Source organism: Aspergillus alliaceus (assembly GCF_009176365.1).
Source record: "Aspergillus alliaceus strain CBS 536.65 unplaced genomic scaffold BDW43scaffold_4, whole genome shotgun sequence".
NCBI lineage: Eukaryota > Fungi > Ascomycota > Eurotiomycetes > Eurotiales > Aspergillaceae > Aspergillus > Aspergillus alliaceus.
Genome location: NW_022474687.1, coordinates 235,071 through 251,703, shown reverse-complemented (window position 1 = coordinate 251,703; position 16,633 = coordinate 235,071). Strand labels below are relative to the sequence as shown.

The following is a 16,633-nucleotide window of genomic DNA, read 5'->3' as shown; positions in this document are numbered from 1 at the left end:
CTAATCATATATGGTCTATTGGAGGCTTACTTATATACACCTCAAAGTTGGTGAAAACACCTGTCTGTCTCTGTTCCTGTGTGAATCGAGCATTTTGTCTCGGAGGTCCGATTGATATATGTATTAACAGCACACAGTTATGCTCCACGAGTTCACTCATTTGTCTCTAATTTTATACTTTTCATTTACTTTTGTTTTTCTTTTCTCATATTCTTCATTAATTCATACTTTCTTTTAGATGCCAATGACCGGAATTGAACAATGAGAAAAGCAATATTTACGGCAAAGTCCCCGACAGTGAAGACTTATATTTATAGAATCTGTCTAAAGCCCTTCTTTTGGGCCCGAGAAAGGAATATGATTGGCCAGGTGTCTGGATTGTGGGGCAGAAAAATTTTCTTCGTTCGAGATTTTGAATCAATAAAATGTAGATCCAATTATGATCCGCACAAGAGCCGCATTCCTTCACATTAATCCGGGGAGGATTGTCCAGCTCAGTCGGCATTTGTCCCTTGGCATGGATTTCATTTGGAGGAATTGTAATTCGGCGACGCCTGACCAGTCATGGATACGAGGTGTCTGGAACTTATCCAGTCGGTGGATAACACCACGACGCATCACATAGGACTATTGGTTGTAAGCCCTAGTCCGACTGAATTAGGAAAACATGGAAGTGGACAATGCCCACAATCAGGGGCTGCGAAAACGTCGATAAGCTCCATCGTGGTCTTTTAATTAGCCCGTATTAGCATGCTCATTGGTGCTAATACGAGATTAATTTGGGGGCTACAGCATGAAAAAGGGGATAGTTGGACCCAGTCATTGGCCTCTTTTTTCAGCCTCACGCGAGATATAAACCGAAGCTGGACCCTGATGACTCCCATTTGAACCCCATTCGTTTGAAATATGTCCATGTAAGCTTGTTCGGAATCCCCCGTAAACCCAACACTCGTTTAAGCGCACCGTGAGGGAACACATCTCCCTTCCCTCCACCAATGGAGCGCACCAAATGGCTCGACGGCCTCCGCGGCGTCGCGGCGGCGATCGTGGCATTCGACCACTTCTTCATGGGAGAGATCTGGCACCCATTCGTCTCCTTCTGGGCGGAGCCCCCAGAGGGAAATCGTCGCTTCGTCCAACTACCCCCCATTCGCGTGCTTTTCTCCGCCCATGCCATGGTGACACTCTTCATGGTGATCTCGGGCTACGCCATCTCAATCAACATTCTGAAGTCCCGGCCTAGCCCGCAATTTTATACCCGCATCTCCTCCGCCGTCTTGCGGAGAATCTTCCGCATTTACCTACCCGTCTTAGTGATCGCGACCATCAGTCAATTCCTTTTCTTCTTCGATTTATACCACTGGACCTTTGACGAAGGCCTCCTCAAGGGCCTAAAACCCTGGACCTCCCCATGGTCCCATATCAAATGGCTGTTCCTCTTCCTGTCGGACAGCATGAACATCATGGCCTACACATACAGCGGCAACTTCAACGGCCAGCTCTGGACCATGCCAGTCGAGTTCCGCGGCTCCAACGTCACCTTCCTTCTTATAATGGGCCTCGCTGCCTGGCGCCCCAAACTCCGCCTCTGGTTCCTTCCCTTCTTCGCCATATACTTCCTCTGGTACGGTCTCTGGGACCTCTTCAGCTTCATCTGGGGCCTCTGGCTCGCCGAAAAGTCCGTCGCAACAACCCCCACCGAAATCGACGACGATGACGACTCCGAAAAACTTCCCCTATTCCCCTTCTCCCCAAATAACTGGAAACACCGCCTCCTCTCCCGCAAAAACTTCACCGTCGCCCGCATCACCACCGCCCTATCCTTCCTTGCAGGCTACCACCTCCTCTGCCTTGGTGACGACGGCCATCTCTCCCCCGGCTACCAATTCCTGGCGGCAATACAACCCTCCAAATGGAACAACGACTGGGGCGTAATCCACTGGGCCTGGAAATGCGTCGGCGCAGCCCTCCTCGTCTACGCGATCAACGAGTCGCGCCTCCTCCAGCGGCCCTTTAATACCCGGCCCGTGCAGTATCTGGGCAAAATCTCGTTCTCCTTGTATTTGGTGCACCAGGCGATCTACCAGATGTGGCGGAATCCGTTGCGGGACTATCTGTGGGTGTTAGCGACGGGGACGCCGTGGCCAGGCAGTGTGGAGGCGCCAGTGCAAGATGCTGTCGCGTTTCATGTTGCATGGTGGGCGTCGGGGGTTATCCTGGGTACGGTAGTGCTTTATGCGGCGCATTATTGGACGATTTATGTGGATAATCGGTGCGTGGCGCTTACGAAGAGGGTGGAGAAGTGGTTGACCTCTTAGTTGGGTTTAGTTAATGTAATAAATGGGATGTGTTTCTATTTTTTAAAAGATATTGTGTTCTGTGTGATGGTGTACAGTGTACAGCGGATTGGATACTGAAGGTCATAGACCCTCGATCCTTCTTTCCACACAAGTATACTAGTATCACACGATCATATCATTATCAAATCACCACCCCGTAGCCTCAGGCGTCGGCACCGCAACGCCCTCCACCGGAACCGCTGCCGCCGCCGTAGCACTGGCCCTCACCTCCGCACCCCCTGTAGCTCTCGCCTCCAAATCCCCAATAATCGGAACCATACTAACCGGCGGAATATACCACCGACGATCACACTCCGTCCACCGCGGATCAATCTGCGTCATCACGCCCTCTGGAATTTCCATCCAAGGTAAATAATCATCGCGCACCATCGAACACTTATTCCCGCCCCGGAATGGACACTGCGAACCACCCTGATACTTCTCCCAGGGAATCAATGACATGGTATACTCCCCGACCTCATGCGGCTGGAACTCGGCATACTCGAACGGGTACGCGGTGCCGATGGTCGGGTATTTAGCGTTGACATGGCTCCGGACGGAGGACACGGCGCTTGGGTCGACGGAGATAATGACGTCTTCGTAATCGCCCCCGCAGGACCCGCCGGGATGGGCACGCTGGTTGCTTCGGGCGTAGACGCTGGTGAAGGAGACGTAGATACTGGGGGAGGTGAAGGTGTTGCCGTCGATGATAGCGGTGTTCGGTCCGGACCCCGTTGGGGTGGCGGGAACAGTGGTTCCGTTTTGCTTGCAGAGATCGCCGTCTTTGGTGGTGACGGGCCAGTAGAAGAGGGTTGCGGTGTCAGGAAGGAAGTGGCAGTTTGTGCAGGGGTCGTCTACGGTGTAGTTTCTCGAGGTGGAGGGGCAGCTTCCCGGACGAATGGGGCTGTTCGTGTCGCCTGGGATGGAGGTGGTTACGGAGGTATAGTAAGCGTCACGGAGGCTGGTGTAGGTCTTCCAGATGGGGATGCAGTCTTGAGTGTTGAGCTCGCAGCTGGGGGTTGGGGTGGGCGAGCGGTAGACTAATGTTGTGGTGGTTTCGGTGGCCAGGAACTTGCTGCAGGGTCCTGTGCCGGGCCAGTAGGTGGTGAATGATTCTCGGGGGCCCAGGGCCCGGGGGATCCCGTCGCAGAGGGTGGTAACCGGGCCGCTATGGGGGTCGTCATAGCCTTCCCCCCAGATGTGGGTGTTGCAGGCTCCCGTGCTGGTGCTGTAGGTGCTGTAGATGGTGGAGGTAGACGTTGCGCCGAGGGATTGTAGGCCACTGGCACGTCCGTCGTATTCCACCCATTCGGCGTTGCAGGAGACAGCAGATGCTTCGGGTCCGGTGGTTGGGCCGTAGAAGTAGTTGGTTGATGTTGGCCAGAATACCGTGGTGTCGCATATGCTTAACCATTGGCTACTCGTTGACGATGTGGCACATCCACCAGATGGCCCAGGCGGAGGTGTGCTACTGCTTGAAACAGTGGGAGTGGGAGTGGCACTGCTGTTCTCTCTTGCGATGACTGCATAGGTGAGCTAAATACCTTCGGATGGATACTGGGGAGAACGTACGAGGTTTGGCAGAGACGACTCCCAGGAGGAGAAATGCTACTTGAAACAGCATTCCGAACTTGCGTCGAGACACAAATGTCGCATGAACAAGTATGGGCCTAGATACGGTACTCCGGGTTCCTTAACCACTTTATATAGCCAAGTGGAACTCTTCAAAAAAGTCAAGTCTCAAGGCTAAAATCTCAGCTCAGCTCTTCCGGTCAATGGTACTCTTTAAATGAAATGATTGAAACCGATCGCGGAGATCTATTGGTCTTGTTTCGAAACTGCATGAATCACAGCAAGGTTGCCATGCAATGCCACCCTACTGCAGGTGCTTACATCGAGCGTCCAATAATTATCAGGCATGCCGCTAGCTTGCTAATCACATCTATCCGGAAAGAACCCAAATTTGGTCAGGTTGCATATTTGCCAATGCTCAATTGTCTTGGTATGTGGGCTAGAATTGCCGAATACGAACCCTCTGACCGGCTGGCTGGCCTTTTCTCCAATGAACGGGAACTGGATCATCTCCACTCTTCTGCATGGTCACCCAGATGTAAGTGTTCTCCCTCCCCCCCCCGCTCCACATTTTGTTACCTATTGTAGTACATTCGAGTCAGAACTGGTGCTCTGACTGGCAGGGCAAGACAATATGGCTGTCCATTAAAGCAGAATGCACCCCCGAAAGGAAAGCGGGGCTTGCTCTCACGCCTTCATCATGATATTGTTTTCCCACACTGGATGAATAGTAGATCACATTCGTTCCTAGATGATCTTGTTCTCTAGCATGAAGAAAGGACTAATAAATCTCTAAGACTGCGTACATTGCCGATCGGGGTACGGGATAATACCGCTCAATAGAATTATAGCGTACGATGCTGAGAGGTTTGTTGTGAACCCGTGTACAAAGTCGATAGACTTTTGTACAACTGTGTCGCTCAGGATTGGAGTTAATTCTCTCAAGACACTTGATGAGGATGGAAGCAGGGGCGATCGACCTCACGCAATACTCCGGGACAGGGAGGGAAAACTACATTCGAATGGAGGTATGCGAGTGGTCTGACCCATGTGTCCAGCGATGTAGAATACTATTAGCGGACTGACGGGTAGCATTGCGTCTAGAGAGACAGTGCGGAGGAGGCTAAACTTGAAGCGATAGCATGCACAAACAAATGGACAGGGTGCGACAGCGCCAGTCCTGTCCAGCTAACAGCTTTGGAGTACGGACCCCCAACAGTAACAGAGATATTCGAAACAGACTGAAGAGCAAGCCAGGCTGGGCACCCTCGTGGTGCGAGATAATCGAATTCTCCGTCAATGGTCGGTTGCCTGGTACCTCTATTCTCTCACGTGGGCTAAGGTAGCATGAAGGGGGTTGTTGATAGTCTATGGATATCATAACTTAGCGTCTTGTGGCTAGTTGTCAGGCTGCTAGGGAAGAGGGGACTGAGACTAGGTAGTGATTGTGGATAACAAGCGTAGATATTGCTGTCGCAATGGACCTATTTCGAAGGTCCTCCCGCTCGAATTGTTCCCATGCTCCAGTATCGAGAACATGACAACAATCAAGGAGGAATAATCTGTGAATCCTATGGCGTGTCCATAGCCTGGACTGTGTAACCGCAGCGGCTGATTCTTTTGCGCTCATCGCCAGGCTTCTTTCCATATAACGCGCTTCAGACAAACGAAGCAAGGCTTTGGTGCGGATTTTAACTCTTTAAAAATCGTCCCTCATTACCATCTGAGGGTCTGGATTTAATCTCTCGACTTCTACGTTCATTTGATAGAGGAGCAGAAGAGAGTATCGTGCTGGACGTCTAGGTGTTGTTCAACGGACTCGGAGTCTCATGTTTGATGAGAGGCTAGTAGCTGCTATTACCAATGGAATCGCTAAGGGAGTTCGAAGCTTCATGTATAACCAAATGTATCAAGAAAGTCCGATCACAGCCATCGTTACCCCCGTCGTTCGACGCTCCCCGCGGATGTTCCCGTGGATCTTTGCGTGGATATTGCCGTGGGCATCACTGCACATATTCCCATGGACATTCTTGCGGAGATGCTCGCGGGATACGCTCACATACTTGAGGCCATGCAGGCAGCTCTTAGCACATCTTCGGCAAAAAAGGGGCAGCCTCTTATGCAGACGTAGACAAACGTAATGTCGAACTGTGCCAACAACTGCTGCAGCTTTGGATATTTAGTCATAAATCGACTCTATCTTCAAATGACCCAGTAATGGATGCTGGGTAAATAAGTATAGTGATGCCCGTAAAACCCCTTAAGTCATATTTATACCCTCCCACAGAGCACCACATCCTCCCCAAAAGGATACCATTTGACATCCCTCAGCCTCGCCGCGGGAACAGCATTTCCATTCCCATCCAACCTCCTCCGCGGCGAAACCACAACCCCTCCCTGCCCCAACCACGTCGGCGCAATGGTGACAATAACCGAATCAATAAGATGCGCATACGCCGGTTCCAGCAGAGAATTAATAATCGCGCCACCCCCTTCAATCATTACACTCTGTAACCCTTCCTGCTTGAGACACTCTAGCAAAACCGTCCAGTCAATCCGTCGTTCCCCAGATTCAGTAACCATGACATCAAGGGGGATAAACTTCCCGCCATGTCTTTCTAGTAACTCTTTCTTTGAAGCAGACGGGGTAGAATCGTTACTGCTAATGATAAATGGCGCCTGGCCCCTTCCTTCCCGCACTAGCTCCAGGATCTTTGACTCCTCAGTAAACTCCCATCTAACGCTCGGATCGACTACTATTGGGCGAGGTTGGCCTGTTAGTCCCTCGCTGCCGTAGCCGCCTACGCCCTCTATCCGGCAGTTGAGGCCGGGGTTGTCGGCCACCGCGGTGCCGACGCCGATTAAGATGGCATCGTGTCGGGAGCGGAGGTAATGTGTCATGGCCTTGGATTGTGGGCCGGAAAGCGCGGTCCTGGTCCCCGGGGCCAGCGCTAGAGATGAGTCTAGGGAGGTTGCGAATGTGAGGGTTGTGAAGGGGAGGTTGGGCTTGAGCTGGTCATTTTTGGGGAGATGGGGTTCTAGGAATGTGCGGCTTGAGTTCGGGAAGGAGAGGGCGTCTCGGGGCATTGTTTCTGTCTTGTTCCGTTTGTGTTTTCAGCGATCTGGTGGGGGGGATATTGCTTTGCTTAAGATTTGGACTGAAGTTGGGGCGCCCCACCTGAATTTTAATGGCCAATGAGGGCTGCATAGTCCACGTGGGGTAGGCTATTTACACTACGAGGGTGATACTTGGTTACCTTTCTACGCTATGGGGATCTAATGTTGGGTTGTTGGTGATCAAGTCTTGTAGTAGAATTTCCATGTTTACTTGCAAGTTAGATACATTCGCTTGTCCTCGTAACCTGGTGTTAACCCTGCCTCCCTTCTTCAAGGTTTTGTAGGCGGGACGGCCTTGCTGTAGGGAGTTCTTTTCTTTTTAGTGGTAATGGTGCAAAGTTTGGAGGTTGATAGTGTACCGACTGGGGTATTATACGGTCAATCTGGGATTTGCTTCGTGTCGCTTTGGAGACAGAGAGGCGAGGTTGACTGATGGTGGTTGTGTGTCACTATTTTATCTGTACTCATGTCAGCGGGCAACCGTCATTCAAGGAGGGGCAGATACAAACCTTTTGAAGGCGTGATTTCGTGTTGTGCACCTGCAGTGACAGTTAGCTCGCCAAAAAGTCAGTGCAGAGTAGATGTGGATTTATCTCACAGATCCTCCACAGAACATAAAGTCGCATAGAAAGGTATTATGTTTTGACTCCACTGCCCAGACTGGATGCCATTCGTTGCGTGGTGAGAATGATCCGCACAGCTTGCCAGTGTGGGATTAGAAAGATAAATGACGGTGTAATACAGAGGCAATAGGCGGTTGTGCTCGTGACTTACTCTAGGAAGCTACGCCCTATAGCACGAGCACACCTCGCAAAGCCGCCTGTACAAGCAGCAGGTAGGGTGGGGCTCACAGTATTCCTGAGCGCAGCTGGCCTGTCGGCAGTCGTAGCCGTGACTCCTGAGAGAACGAGCACAACCACGTCCTAAAGTACGAGGACACCACCCAAAGACATCAGCAGACTCAAAGAACCGGAGGCAAGGGAGGATTGCAGCAGATGGCCTTTGCAGCCAGGACCCGGCCAAACAGTGTGACTGGCGGTGCGGAAACAGAGCCCACTGAAGTCAGTCCATTGTAACGGGGACATCCAGCGTACCATCAGGTGCAAAGGGGTATTCACGGCGGGGGCACACTCTGAAATGACAAAGGGAGTGTTACAGGGGTGCCAGCAATGCTAGCAGATAGCGAGTGGTACAACCACAGGCAAAGGATTGCGCTCAGGACATCATAGTCTAGGCATTATAAATGCCAAGTATGAGGGTATTTAGGTAGATAGTTCAGGGTTGCCAGATGCCGTGAATAAAGAGTGTGATAAAAAGAATAGGAAGAAGGCTTGGAAAAGGCCATAATAAGGTGGTGTGATACATGATGGCCAAAACGCCGTGTGAATATAGCATGTGGGATGAACACCACAGGCAGGGGGCGAGGAGAATGTTACAAAAGAGAGATATATGAGTGCTAACAGGTTATTAGCAAATAGCGAGTGGCTTGAGAACCACAGGCAGAGGGAATCCACGAGGCATGGTGATCCGGGCAGTACGATGTCATGAAGGAATAAAAGGTACCGTGCGAATGGTAGGAGTGGAGGTAGGTAGAGAGGGGGCAGGTTGATGAGCAAGAGAAAAGAAGAGCTTCGATGGGGATTGAGCTCGTATTTATAGACAAGGGGAGCAGGAAGATCACTAATCTCAGCGAAAGAATTAGTGACCTTTACCTGAAGGCCACGCAATTCTGTTGATAGTCACTGTTAGGAGAGAATAGATTTTTCCAGAAGAGAAAATACCTCCTTTATTTAAATACAAAGCCAACCCCTCGATGGGAGGTGCATTATTTATCATTGGCCTGGTGGCTGGAGTCATATGGCAGAAGGCGGCCGGTGCGGGATCTCAAACAGTGAATATAGCTTCAAAACGGGCCGAGTGGGCGGATTGTTGAGTGGGGTTGATGAGTCACAACTCAGAAGGGTGAATGCAAGCTACGGAAACCCTTTGTATCTTCCCACAGCGGCCTCTTGTACTCACTAGATCAATATCAACGATGTCCTACGCACCGGATGTGAAAAACGCAGAAGGTTTTCACAGTAGACTTGGATAGTGAAGGCTGAAAGATATTGCCCCGGATATACAGACGATAGAGGATGAGATCTTGATTATGTAGATGTATATATATACAGAACAATAATAACCCAAGACCAAACAATAGAAAAAGTGCACTGCCATTCACCAAGGCACTTTGGCCGAGGAGCTGGCTTTAGAAGTTCCTTAGATAGCCTGGCGATCAAGATGTGAGGGACGCATGGGGCTAGAGGATGTCAGGACAGAGCGCCCATATTGATCTAGGGAGGCAATCCCTAGCTGAAACATGAATGACCAGAACTATCAACAGATTAGGATTGCAGAGGTTGGTCATGATAATGGTAAGGTAAAGGTCCGAAATAGCATCGACCTAGGGCCACATCACGACAGAAGCTGCGATTCATGTCCACTTCATTGTGACTGGCGGCTGAATTAAAAAAAAAAAAATATCACAAACAATACATCAGCAAACCCAGGAGTAAGTCTAGTCGAGAAAGATGAAACTCAAATATCTTGCCAACGCAACAGGGCGAGGGTAGAAAGATGTTTCAAAACCAATTTCTGTCTATCTTTAATAGAGGCTCCCTGAGGTGCTTGGTATAGTTTAGAGTATCGCTCCGGGGGAATCAACATATTAAGGTCAGTAGTTCAAATGCCATCATTGATAGCCATCATGGCGGAGACCATGAATGAGAGCATACCAGAGCATATGGATGTTCGGCATCCCATTCGTAGAGACTGCATCGTAAGTGCTGTGCCCAGTGCACAGCGAGCACTTTGGATCCTAATGATAGTAGATCCTGAGGTGACTGTTATCGACTCCATACACTTGACTCTCGAGATCAACGCATCTCACAACGCATCTCACAACGCACCAAATGTTTCCATCAAGGCATTCCCTTCCAAGAAAGAACTGATTGAATGTATTACCGCGTCACATCGGACTTGGTGCGTAATGGCAAGTCAGGCTTTCCTTTCTCGATCGTGTGGTGCTTGTCGTCCGCCTCTGACCTGGTCGTGCAGTCGTCTTTCTCCATGGGGTGTTTATTTTCTATGCGCTTCTCTCCGTTGTGCTGGCCTTGTTGAATCTTATGTTTAGTATTATCGATCTTTTCATGTAAAGCACGAACTTTGCGCTTGGTCCGACTGTACCCCTCGATGCCCGCAAGGACAGCGTACGACTTGCTGATCGAGACGTGTGACATGTCAACCGCTCTGTCTTGGAGGGAATGGATAAAAGCGCGAAAATTTGCTGCTGGCGGACGGTAGTGACCACTATCTTCGCGTTAGCAATGTTCATCATCTTGAATAACACAAACAGAATATACCTCAATGGTGCTAAACTACGTAGCTGCCCATCCCGGACCTTGACCAAACCTGCAGCGGCAATGCGAGCACCTCGAAGGAATGAGGAATGTTGAAATGCACCTGATTGTTTGATCCCGATATACAACCGGAAAGATGTATCGGCGACCTGTGTGTAGACAAGTCAACTTCAGAATGCACGAGCTATAGGGAGAGTTGAATCACGCACAAATATCCACATGTCTTCCTTTTTGAGTGACTTGCCCCTTAGACTGCTAAGAACCGTCTTCGGGCTCACATGCACAGCTTCCTTGAGCATCTTTACTGCCTTGTATTCCTGGCTCACGTAGGCCTCTTTTTCTTTGTGGGTAGAAATATCGCTCGCAGTTTCGTAATCCGACGAGGAAAGGGAAGAGATCGACGACGAAGAGCTGGCAGGGAATGCGTCCGGATCACCCGCTTCCGTGTTTCCTTGAAACTGCGGCGCATCCTCCTCAATACGCACGATCCCTTTCAAGCTATCTTTGAACCGCCTGCTATCGGTCCAGACGCGTTCATTATTCTTCGCCCACCGGAACAGCCCAGCTTCGTCCACCATCACTAGATAGTTCATCCTCTCCTCGCGGGAGAGGTAGCGCACCTGTTGCCGCTCGAGTCGGGCGCGCGGGCACTGGGGCAGGTCCAGATCTTTCCCTTCGCCATAGTCCAGCCAGTAGAAGAAGTTTTGAGCCGTGGTAGAATTCCTCCAGTGGCTGTGATACCGGCGGAGGTTGCTACCATGGCGGTGTTTCAGATCGACCAGCTCCAGGAAATATTGCAAGTCCATTATTTTCGCCGTTGTCCCGGGGGGCAAGTCGAGCTGGGGGGAAGATGCGGACTGAGAAGACGGGCTACTAGTCGAGTGGTGCTGCGTCTCATTCCGGGAAGGTGAAGAAGCGGAGTCATCGTCAAGGTCATCATCACCGCCCGCGCGTTTGGCGACGCTGACGGCTCGCTGCCAGTTTCGGCGGGCATGCGCAGCACTATCGTTTTCAGCCGAATCTTGGGGAGCTGGAGGGCGATGGAGGAGTCGCCATTCCGCTTCTCGGACTGCCTTGAATCAAAGAACGGTGAGATGACCACAGGCCGATACAAGCATGGTCATCGAACCTACCTCTAGCCATCGCGTCGTCGCTGATATGCTACAGCCTTGTAGTTCTCGTCGCGTTCGATACCCACGATACGTTCTCTAATGTAAGAGCAATTTAGAGAGCGAATTCCACGACGGGCAAGGACATATCAACATCCGTACCTGAATCACTCGCGCCGCCTGGTCGCTGACGTCATCCATCGCATACTCGCCCACTCTTGTAGATATAGGTGTATGTTTGGATATTTAAACGGTTCTCTCGGCGAGAATAGATAATATACCATGTAATTCAGCCCGTATAAGTATCTCAAGGAGAAGGAGAGCAAGAATATGCGACAAAACGATCGGACCGTCGCTTCGTAGTAAAGAATATCGATGGAATGGGTTTTTGTTGATCTGCGCTTGGCGCCTTCCCCGTGACCTGAGGTGATCATCTGGAACCCTACAGTCTGGCTGAAAGGAAAAGAATCCGTTATTGAGACAATCGTGTATCGAGAAGAAGCAACACTGTTTCATTTTTCTTTCATTTTGTGATCGAAATAGAACACAAGAGGGCGGTTTCCTGGTTCGACATTTCATATATATATTTTGCCCCACGATAGGCTCTTCCAACTGGTTGACCCCTTATATGGTCTTTTTAACCGCGGGTTGACCTGGTTTATTAGTGATTTAGAGATAGTAACTACACATCTACACACTAGACCCAACTAATGATTATTTAGATCGCCAACCCTCCATTCTAGTACGAGGTTGTCAAAAAGGTGGGTGCGTTTTCCGCCTTAAAGAGAGGCGTTGCCCATCACTATATCATTTTAGCATGTCTCACGTGGAGTTAGCCCTAACTATCCTCTTTCTCTGGGTACGAAAGGCTAGGGAAGAAAAATCAACCTAAGAGTTCCAAATAGGGCCTACAATACTTTAAGTGATTCTTTTCTACACAGAGAGTGACCGCTGTTCCTGTATCCTCTGCACGATGAAAGCAGGCCCGGAAAAGGCGGAAAAGAAATCTAGCTTTGTGGTACAGTGTTTCCAGAAACTAGTGTCACCACCATATATTCTTTCATTGTTTTTGTAAACCTAATGCAGAACCAGTCTAAACTACACTTGCGATGCGGAGGTATAATAATTTTCCTTGTACATAGCCTGTATTGTACTTATGAGTGAAAGTACGGATGATTTGTGAGGTGCCAGTAATCTAGGCTCGACATCTTGCCGTGGAAACCTCAGGCTCCAAAACAAGCGGCAAAACTTGCCAAAATCCAAATCCTGTAGAAATTGCTCGAGAATCCTTGTGAATAGAAGCCAATATAATGCTTAATTACCCCAGACCCTCCTTTGGAAAGAGATTAAAAAAATTGTTGAGATTAGTTGAGTACGAAGAAGGGTAAATCTATGGTGTATAGAATCCTATAATAGAAACCCACCCGTCATCATACCCTAGAGCAAGGTGGGCATCCTTGAAAGCTGAGTGTCTATATTGACGATGCTCAGGAGGGAGCCACAGTAAATTTCACCTCCCAGGCAACCCAGTTATTGGATAGAGATACTTGAGGATTAAAATTAGATGATGTTGGGTCACAGTCATCATGCGGCATTGGAATACTGGAGAACGTAGTTCCACTATATTGCTCTGCATGCAGAGTGCTGGCTAGTGATGGAACCAGTTCTGGATGGCCCTTGAGCGTCTGCACCAAAGCGCCAGACTTGGCTTCCCAGATCTTGATGGTGGCATTGTCAAAGCCTAAGACCAGTGTTTGTCCATCAGGGGAGAAAGCCACTGATTGAACTGAACCTGAATGACGATGACCCTTGAGCGTCTGCAGCTCAGTGCCAGTCTTGGAATCCCAGACCTTGATGGCATGATCGGCAGAGCCTGAGGCCAGTGTTTGTCCATCAGGGGGAAAGGCCACTGATGGAACCGAACCTGAATGGCCCTCAAGTGTTTGTAGACTAGGGCTCCATAGATTTCCACCTTTGGTAGTGTACGTACCTTTTTGTTAATGTTACTAAGAAATATTTTTTCTAATAGCGCTCTGCATAGGTGTAAATGCCAGCCCGGAACAATAGAGTTGGAGTGGCGCAATACTAGCAATATAAGTGTTCTCAAGAGTAAACCTTGCGCCATAGAGAAAGTCTGAAACCTCAGCACCCATGCTTTTCTATATTATTCTTTAGCCATTACACAGCCGTAGAATGTATAAAAATTACTTACCCATATGCTTGACTCCAGTGTATCTATAATTTCCACCGCCTCAGATATACTCCCGATTAAACTCAGTGCCTCCAACCAGTGAAGGAAGTGCTGTTTTGAGGAAAGATGAAGCCTTGGACTCAGAGATACAACCTTTGCTTCGCTTAAGATGATATAGATGATATACCCAATAATGACAGGAGTATTTCAACTCTGCCGAGAGGTGCTGGTTGATGACCTGATTGTCTACATCCATGCGCTGTGTACCGTAACTTGCTAGACAACAGATATTGTGTTTGAGCTCGGTGGCCATAACTCGGAGGCAATGTATCGCTATTGTTCTATGGGTCTCTTGCTCATGAACATGGAAAGGGCTGTCCGTGATTAGGAGGTAGTCTCGAAAAGACAAGTGCAGAATGCGCACTGGAGCCTCTCTGCGACTCGGTATGTTGAGGACTGAATGCAAAGAAGCTAATAGCTCGCTGATATCGCCTGCCGATATTTGCAGAAGCCGGGCAAGGGATTCAATAGAGAGTGGGGGGGGGGGGGGGGGGGGGGTAAGGACAATAATAACCCCAACAATGTCCTGGAGTTCTTCCACAAGCTCCTTTGAGTTGCCTTCCTCATCGCCTGTGAGTTGATTCAGAACTGGTAGATATATTTTGTCCATTTGAGTTGTAGCTGTAGTTGGCTGAAATTCAAGAAGCTTTTGGAGACGCTTTTTTGGATGTGTCCCTTTTTTAATAAAGCGGCATGCTGTGGCTGCGAAAATGAATAATGGAACAGCCATCTGAACCAACTCTTCGATGGTTTCATTTCCAGGCCAAGCCGGGGGAAGTGAGCGCTCATCCTGTATTTCCGAAAGCTTGTGTTTCAAGAATAGACGAATGTCGTGTTCAATCACGGGGGCAGGAAGTTCATGGACAACCAGGTCCAGATGATTCTTGTTCTGCTTGAAGCCAAAACGAATTGGCAGTTCAGGTCTACTGGTCAGAAATACTCGCAGGTGTACAGATTCAATTTCCAGCAATTTGAATAAGAGTTGAAGTATTATTCGCACATCATCTTCCTTGTCACATTCGTCCAAGGCGTCGATAACAATTACTATCCGCATAGACTGGTCTGGATGCAGCTTCACAAGGGGCTAATAGAGAAGCTTGTCAGACTGTTCACTGAGAAATTTAAATGCAATATTCGGATCGTCCTGGATAGCGTTTAAGATGTCAGGCACTAGTCGCCGGTGCCTAGTTACCAGCTATCTCGTAATAGTTGATATGAAGTATTTCGCGTTACCACGGTCAGCTTCCCCCCCCCCGGCTTGAAAAAGAACGTGGCACCAAGCCATCCTTGCTTTTCAAAATATTGAGCGACTATCTGGGCAACAGTAGACTTGCCGGTTCCCGCCATTCCATTTAACCAAAATATAAATTTACCATCTGACTCAGCCCACTCAAAGATTTGGCGACAAAGGTCCGTCCTGGTGTCCGGGAGGCAAAAATCCTCATGTTGATTGTTATAGGAAATACAAAATGCTCCTTCCGCAACATAGAGGTTCGCAAGGCTGAATTTTTCATTAACGTGATTCACAGATTCAGTAAGTTTCTCGATTTGATATAGGATATCCTCTGCCCCTTTTCCACGTTGCAGCTGTTTGACTAATCCAATCCACTGGAATATATTTTCCCTTTCCTTTTCAACTGAGGCCTTCAGCTCTGTGAGTGGGTGCTCAGTGATAGCGGTGACCCAGTCTAGTAGCTTCCTTCCCGCGCTAGGATCCTGTGCATTTCATATCTGTGCCGTATATTGCAGGATAGCTTGGTAGAGCCTGACTATTGCATTTCCCAAGACATCTTTGATGCTGAAATTGCCCCTAAGGTAGAAATTCTTCTCGATAAATGCACGCTGCGTGAGAACATCCGCTAGGTATTCCGATGATTCGAATAGCGTATCTCGTAGGTCAGAACGGTTTTTGGTCATCTGGATTTCCAGATATAGGGTTGGCCGGCTGATTTTTTTATAGGTTGCTGACGGGTATTACATACGGTTAACCCAAGTGACACGATTATCCAAGCACTAGCTGCATGCTGGGTAGGATCGAAAGTTGCAACAGCGCTGATAATATCTTTGAAGGATAGTGCCGCATTAATGAGCTTCTAATAGGACGCTTGAAGTTTTCTATTTGCTTTCTGCTGATATTCCTCGTATTGCTCCTCCGTCAACCGGATAACCTCACCAATCAGAGCATTTGTCTGGGAATGGTTTCTCTCATCATCCAGATGGGTAGGACTTCGGACTGTTGACAAAATCCTTTGCTCCCCATCATTTACATGATCATAAGCAACTTTCCACAGGTCTAGAGGCGTGAAGGCTTGTTTTGATGCCGGCTGGGTAGGCTGAGTACTGGACTGGCTGGAAGGAGTTGGAAGGAGAACATTAGTCGGGCCGTCCTCTTGGTGGTCTATCTGGGCTTTCGCATCTCTAGACTTCTTGCGCCTGTGGAACGGATTGCGAAATAGGCTTTTGCCAAGCTGGGACATCTTTAATCATTCGGCATTCCCTCAAAAGTCTTTGGTGCCAGAGGTTTTTACCGATTCAGTTGAGAGACTTTAGGTGATTAGGGCAGAGTCGGGTGCCATTGCTCTTTTTCAGTCTAAAATCGGTACCCCACGTTCAGATGTGGCGGCCCGGCTGAACAGCAGGGATATATCAACCTTTATTGACTAGTGACAGCCAACTACACAGTATTCTGAAGACACGCAGGGAATTTCCGAAATGCTACGCCCTCTCAGACAAAGTGGTCTTCCCGGCTACGTGAACTCGACAAAATCCCACTCAAGGAATTAGCTTTGCATGATCCCGTGCGTTTGTACTCCGTTACAGCACTTCGGCTTTGGTGTTCCCTTGGGC

At 49.1% G+C, this 16,633-nt stretch overlaps 5 protein-coding genes across 5 annotated transcripts; 2 read left to right on the top strand and 3 right to left on the bottom strand.

Annotated features, from left to right (window-relative positions):
• The first annotated feature begins 429 nt into the window (after nucleotides 1-429).
• Nucleotides 430-2,433, top strand: BDW43DRAFT_262673 (acyltransferase family protein). Its single transcript, XM_032040448.1, has one exon. It carries the CDS (start codon nucleotides 996-998, stop codon nucleotides 2,316-2,318), a length of 1,323 nt encoding a protein of 440 aa, XP_031904786.1. The 5' UTR covers nucleotides 430-995; the 3' UTR covers nucleotides 2,319-2,433.
• A 53-nt stretch (nucleotides 2,434-2,486) lies between these two features.
• Nucleotides 2,487-4,143, bottom strand: BDW43DRAFT_321133 (uncharacterized protein; the record flags this gene model as incomplete). The annotated part of the gene is made up of 2 exons (XM_032049269.1): nucleotides 3,912-4,143; nucleotides 2,487-3,862 (listed from the first exon to the last, which is right to left on the bottom strand). The coding sequence occupies exons 1-2, from the start codon at nucleotides 3,961-3,963 to the stop codon at nucleotides 2,487-2,489; spliced, it is 1,428 nt and encodes a 475-aa protein (XP_031904785.1). The 5' UTR covers nucleotides 3,964-4,143.
• Nucleotides 4,144-5,595: 1,452 nt separating this feature from the next.
• BDW43DRAFT_150703 (uncharacterized protein) lies at nucleotides 5,596-6,117 on the top strand. Its single transcript, XM_032038439.1, has one exon. The coding sequence runs from the start codon at nucleotides 5,741-5,743 to the stop codon at nucleotides 6,050-6,052; it is 312 nt and encodes a 103-aa protein (XP_031904784.1). The 5' UTR covers nucleotides 5,596-5,740; the 3' UTR covers nucleotides 6,053-6,117.
• Nucleotides 5,596-6,984, bottom strand: BDW43DRAFT_262670 (RibD family protein). Its single transcript, XM_032040447.1, has one exon. It carries the CDS (start codon nucleotides 6,810-6,812, stop codon nucleotides 6,183-6,185), a length of 630 nt encoding a protein of 209 aa, XP_031904783.1. The 5' UTR covers nucleotides 6,813-6,984; the 3' UTR covers nucleotides 5,596-6,182.
• Nucleotides 6,985-13,045: 6,061 nt separating this feature from the next.
• BDW43DRAFT_321130 (uncharacterized protein) lies at nucleotides 13,046-16,263 on the bottom strand (the record flags this gene model as incomplete). The annotated part of the gene is made up of 10 exons (XM_032049268.1): nucleotides 13,046-13,081; nucleotides 13,197-13,525; nucleotides 13,598-13,694; nucleotides 13,748-13,837; nucleotides 13,914-14,848; nucleotides 14,900-14,981; nucleotides 15,098-15,502; nucleotides 15,557-15,703; nucleotides 15,769-15,879; nucleotides 15,955-16,263. The coding sequence occupies 10 exons, from the start codon at nucleotides 16,261-16,263 to the stop codon at nucleotides 13,046-13,048; spliced, it is 2,541 nt and encodes an 846-aa protein (XP_031904782.1).
• Nucleotides 16,264-16,633: the final 370 nt, after the last annotated feature.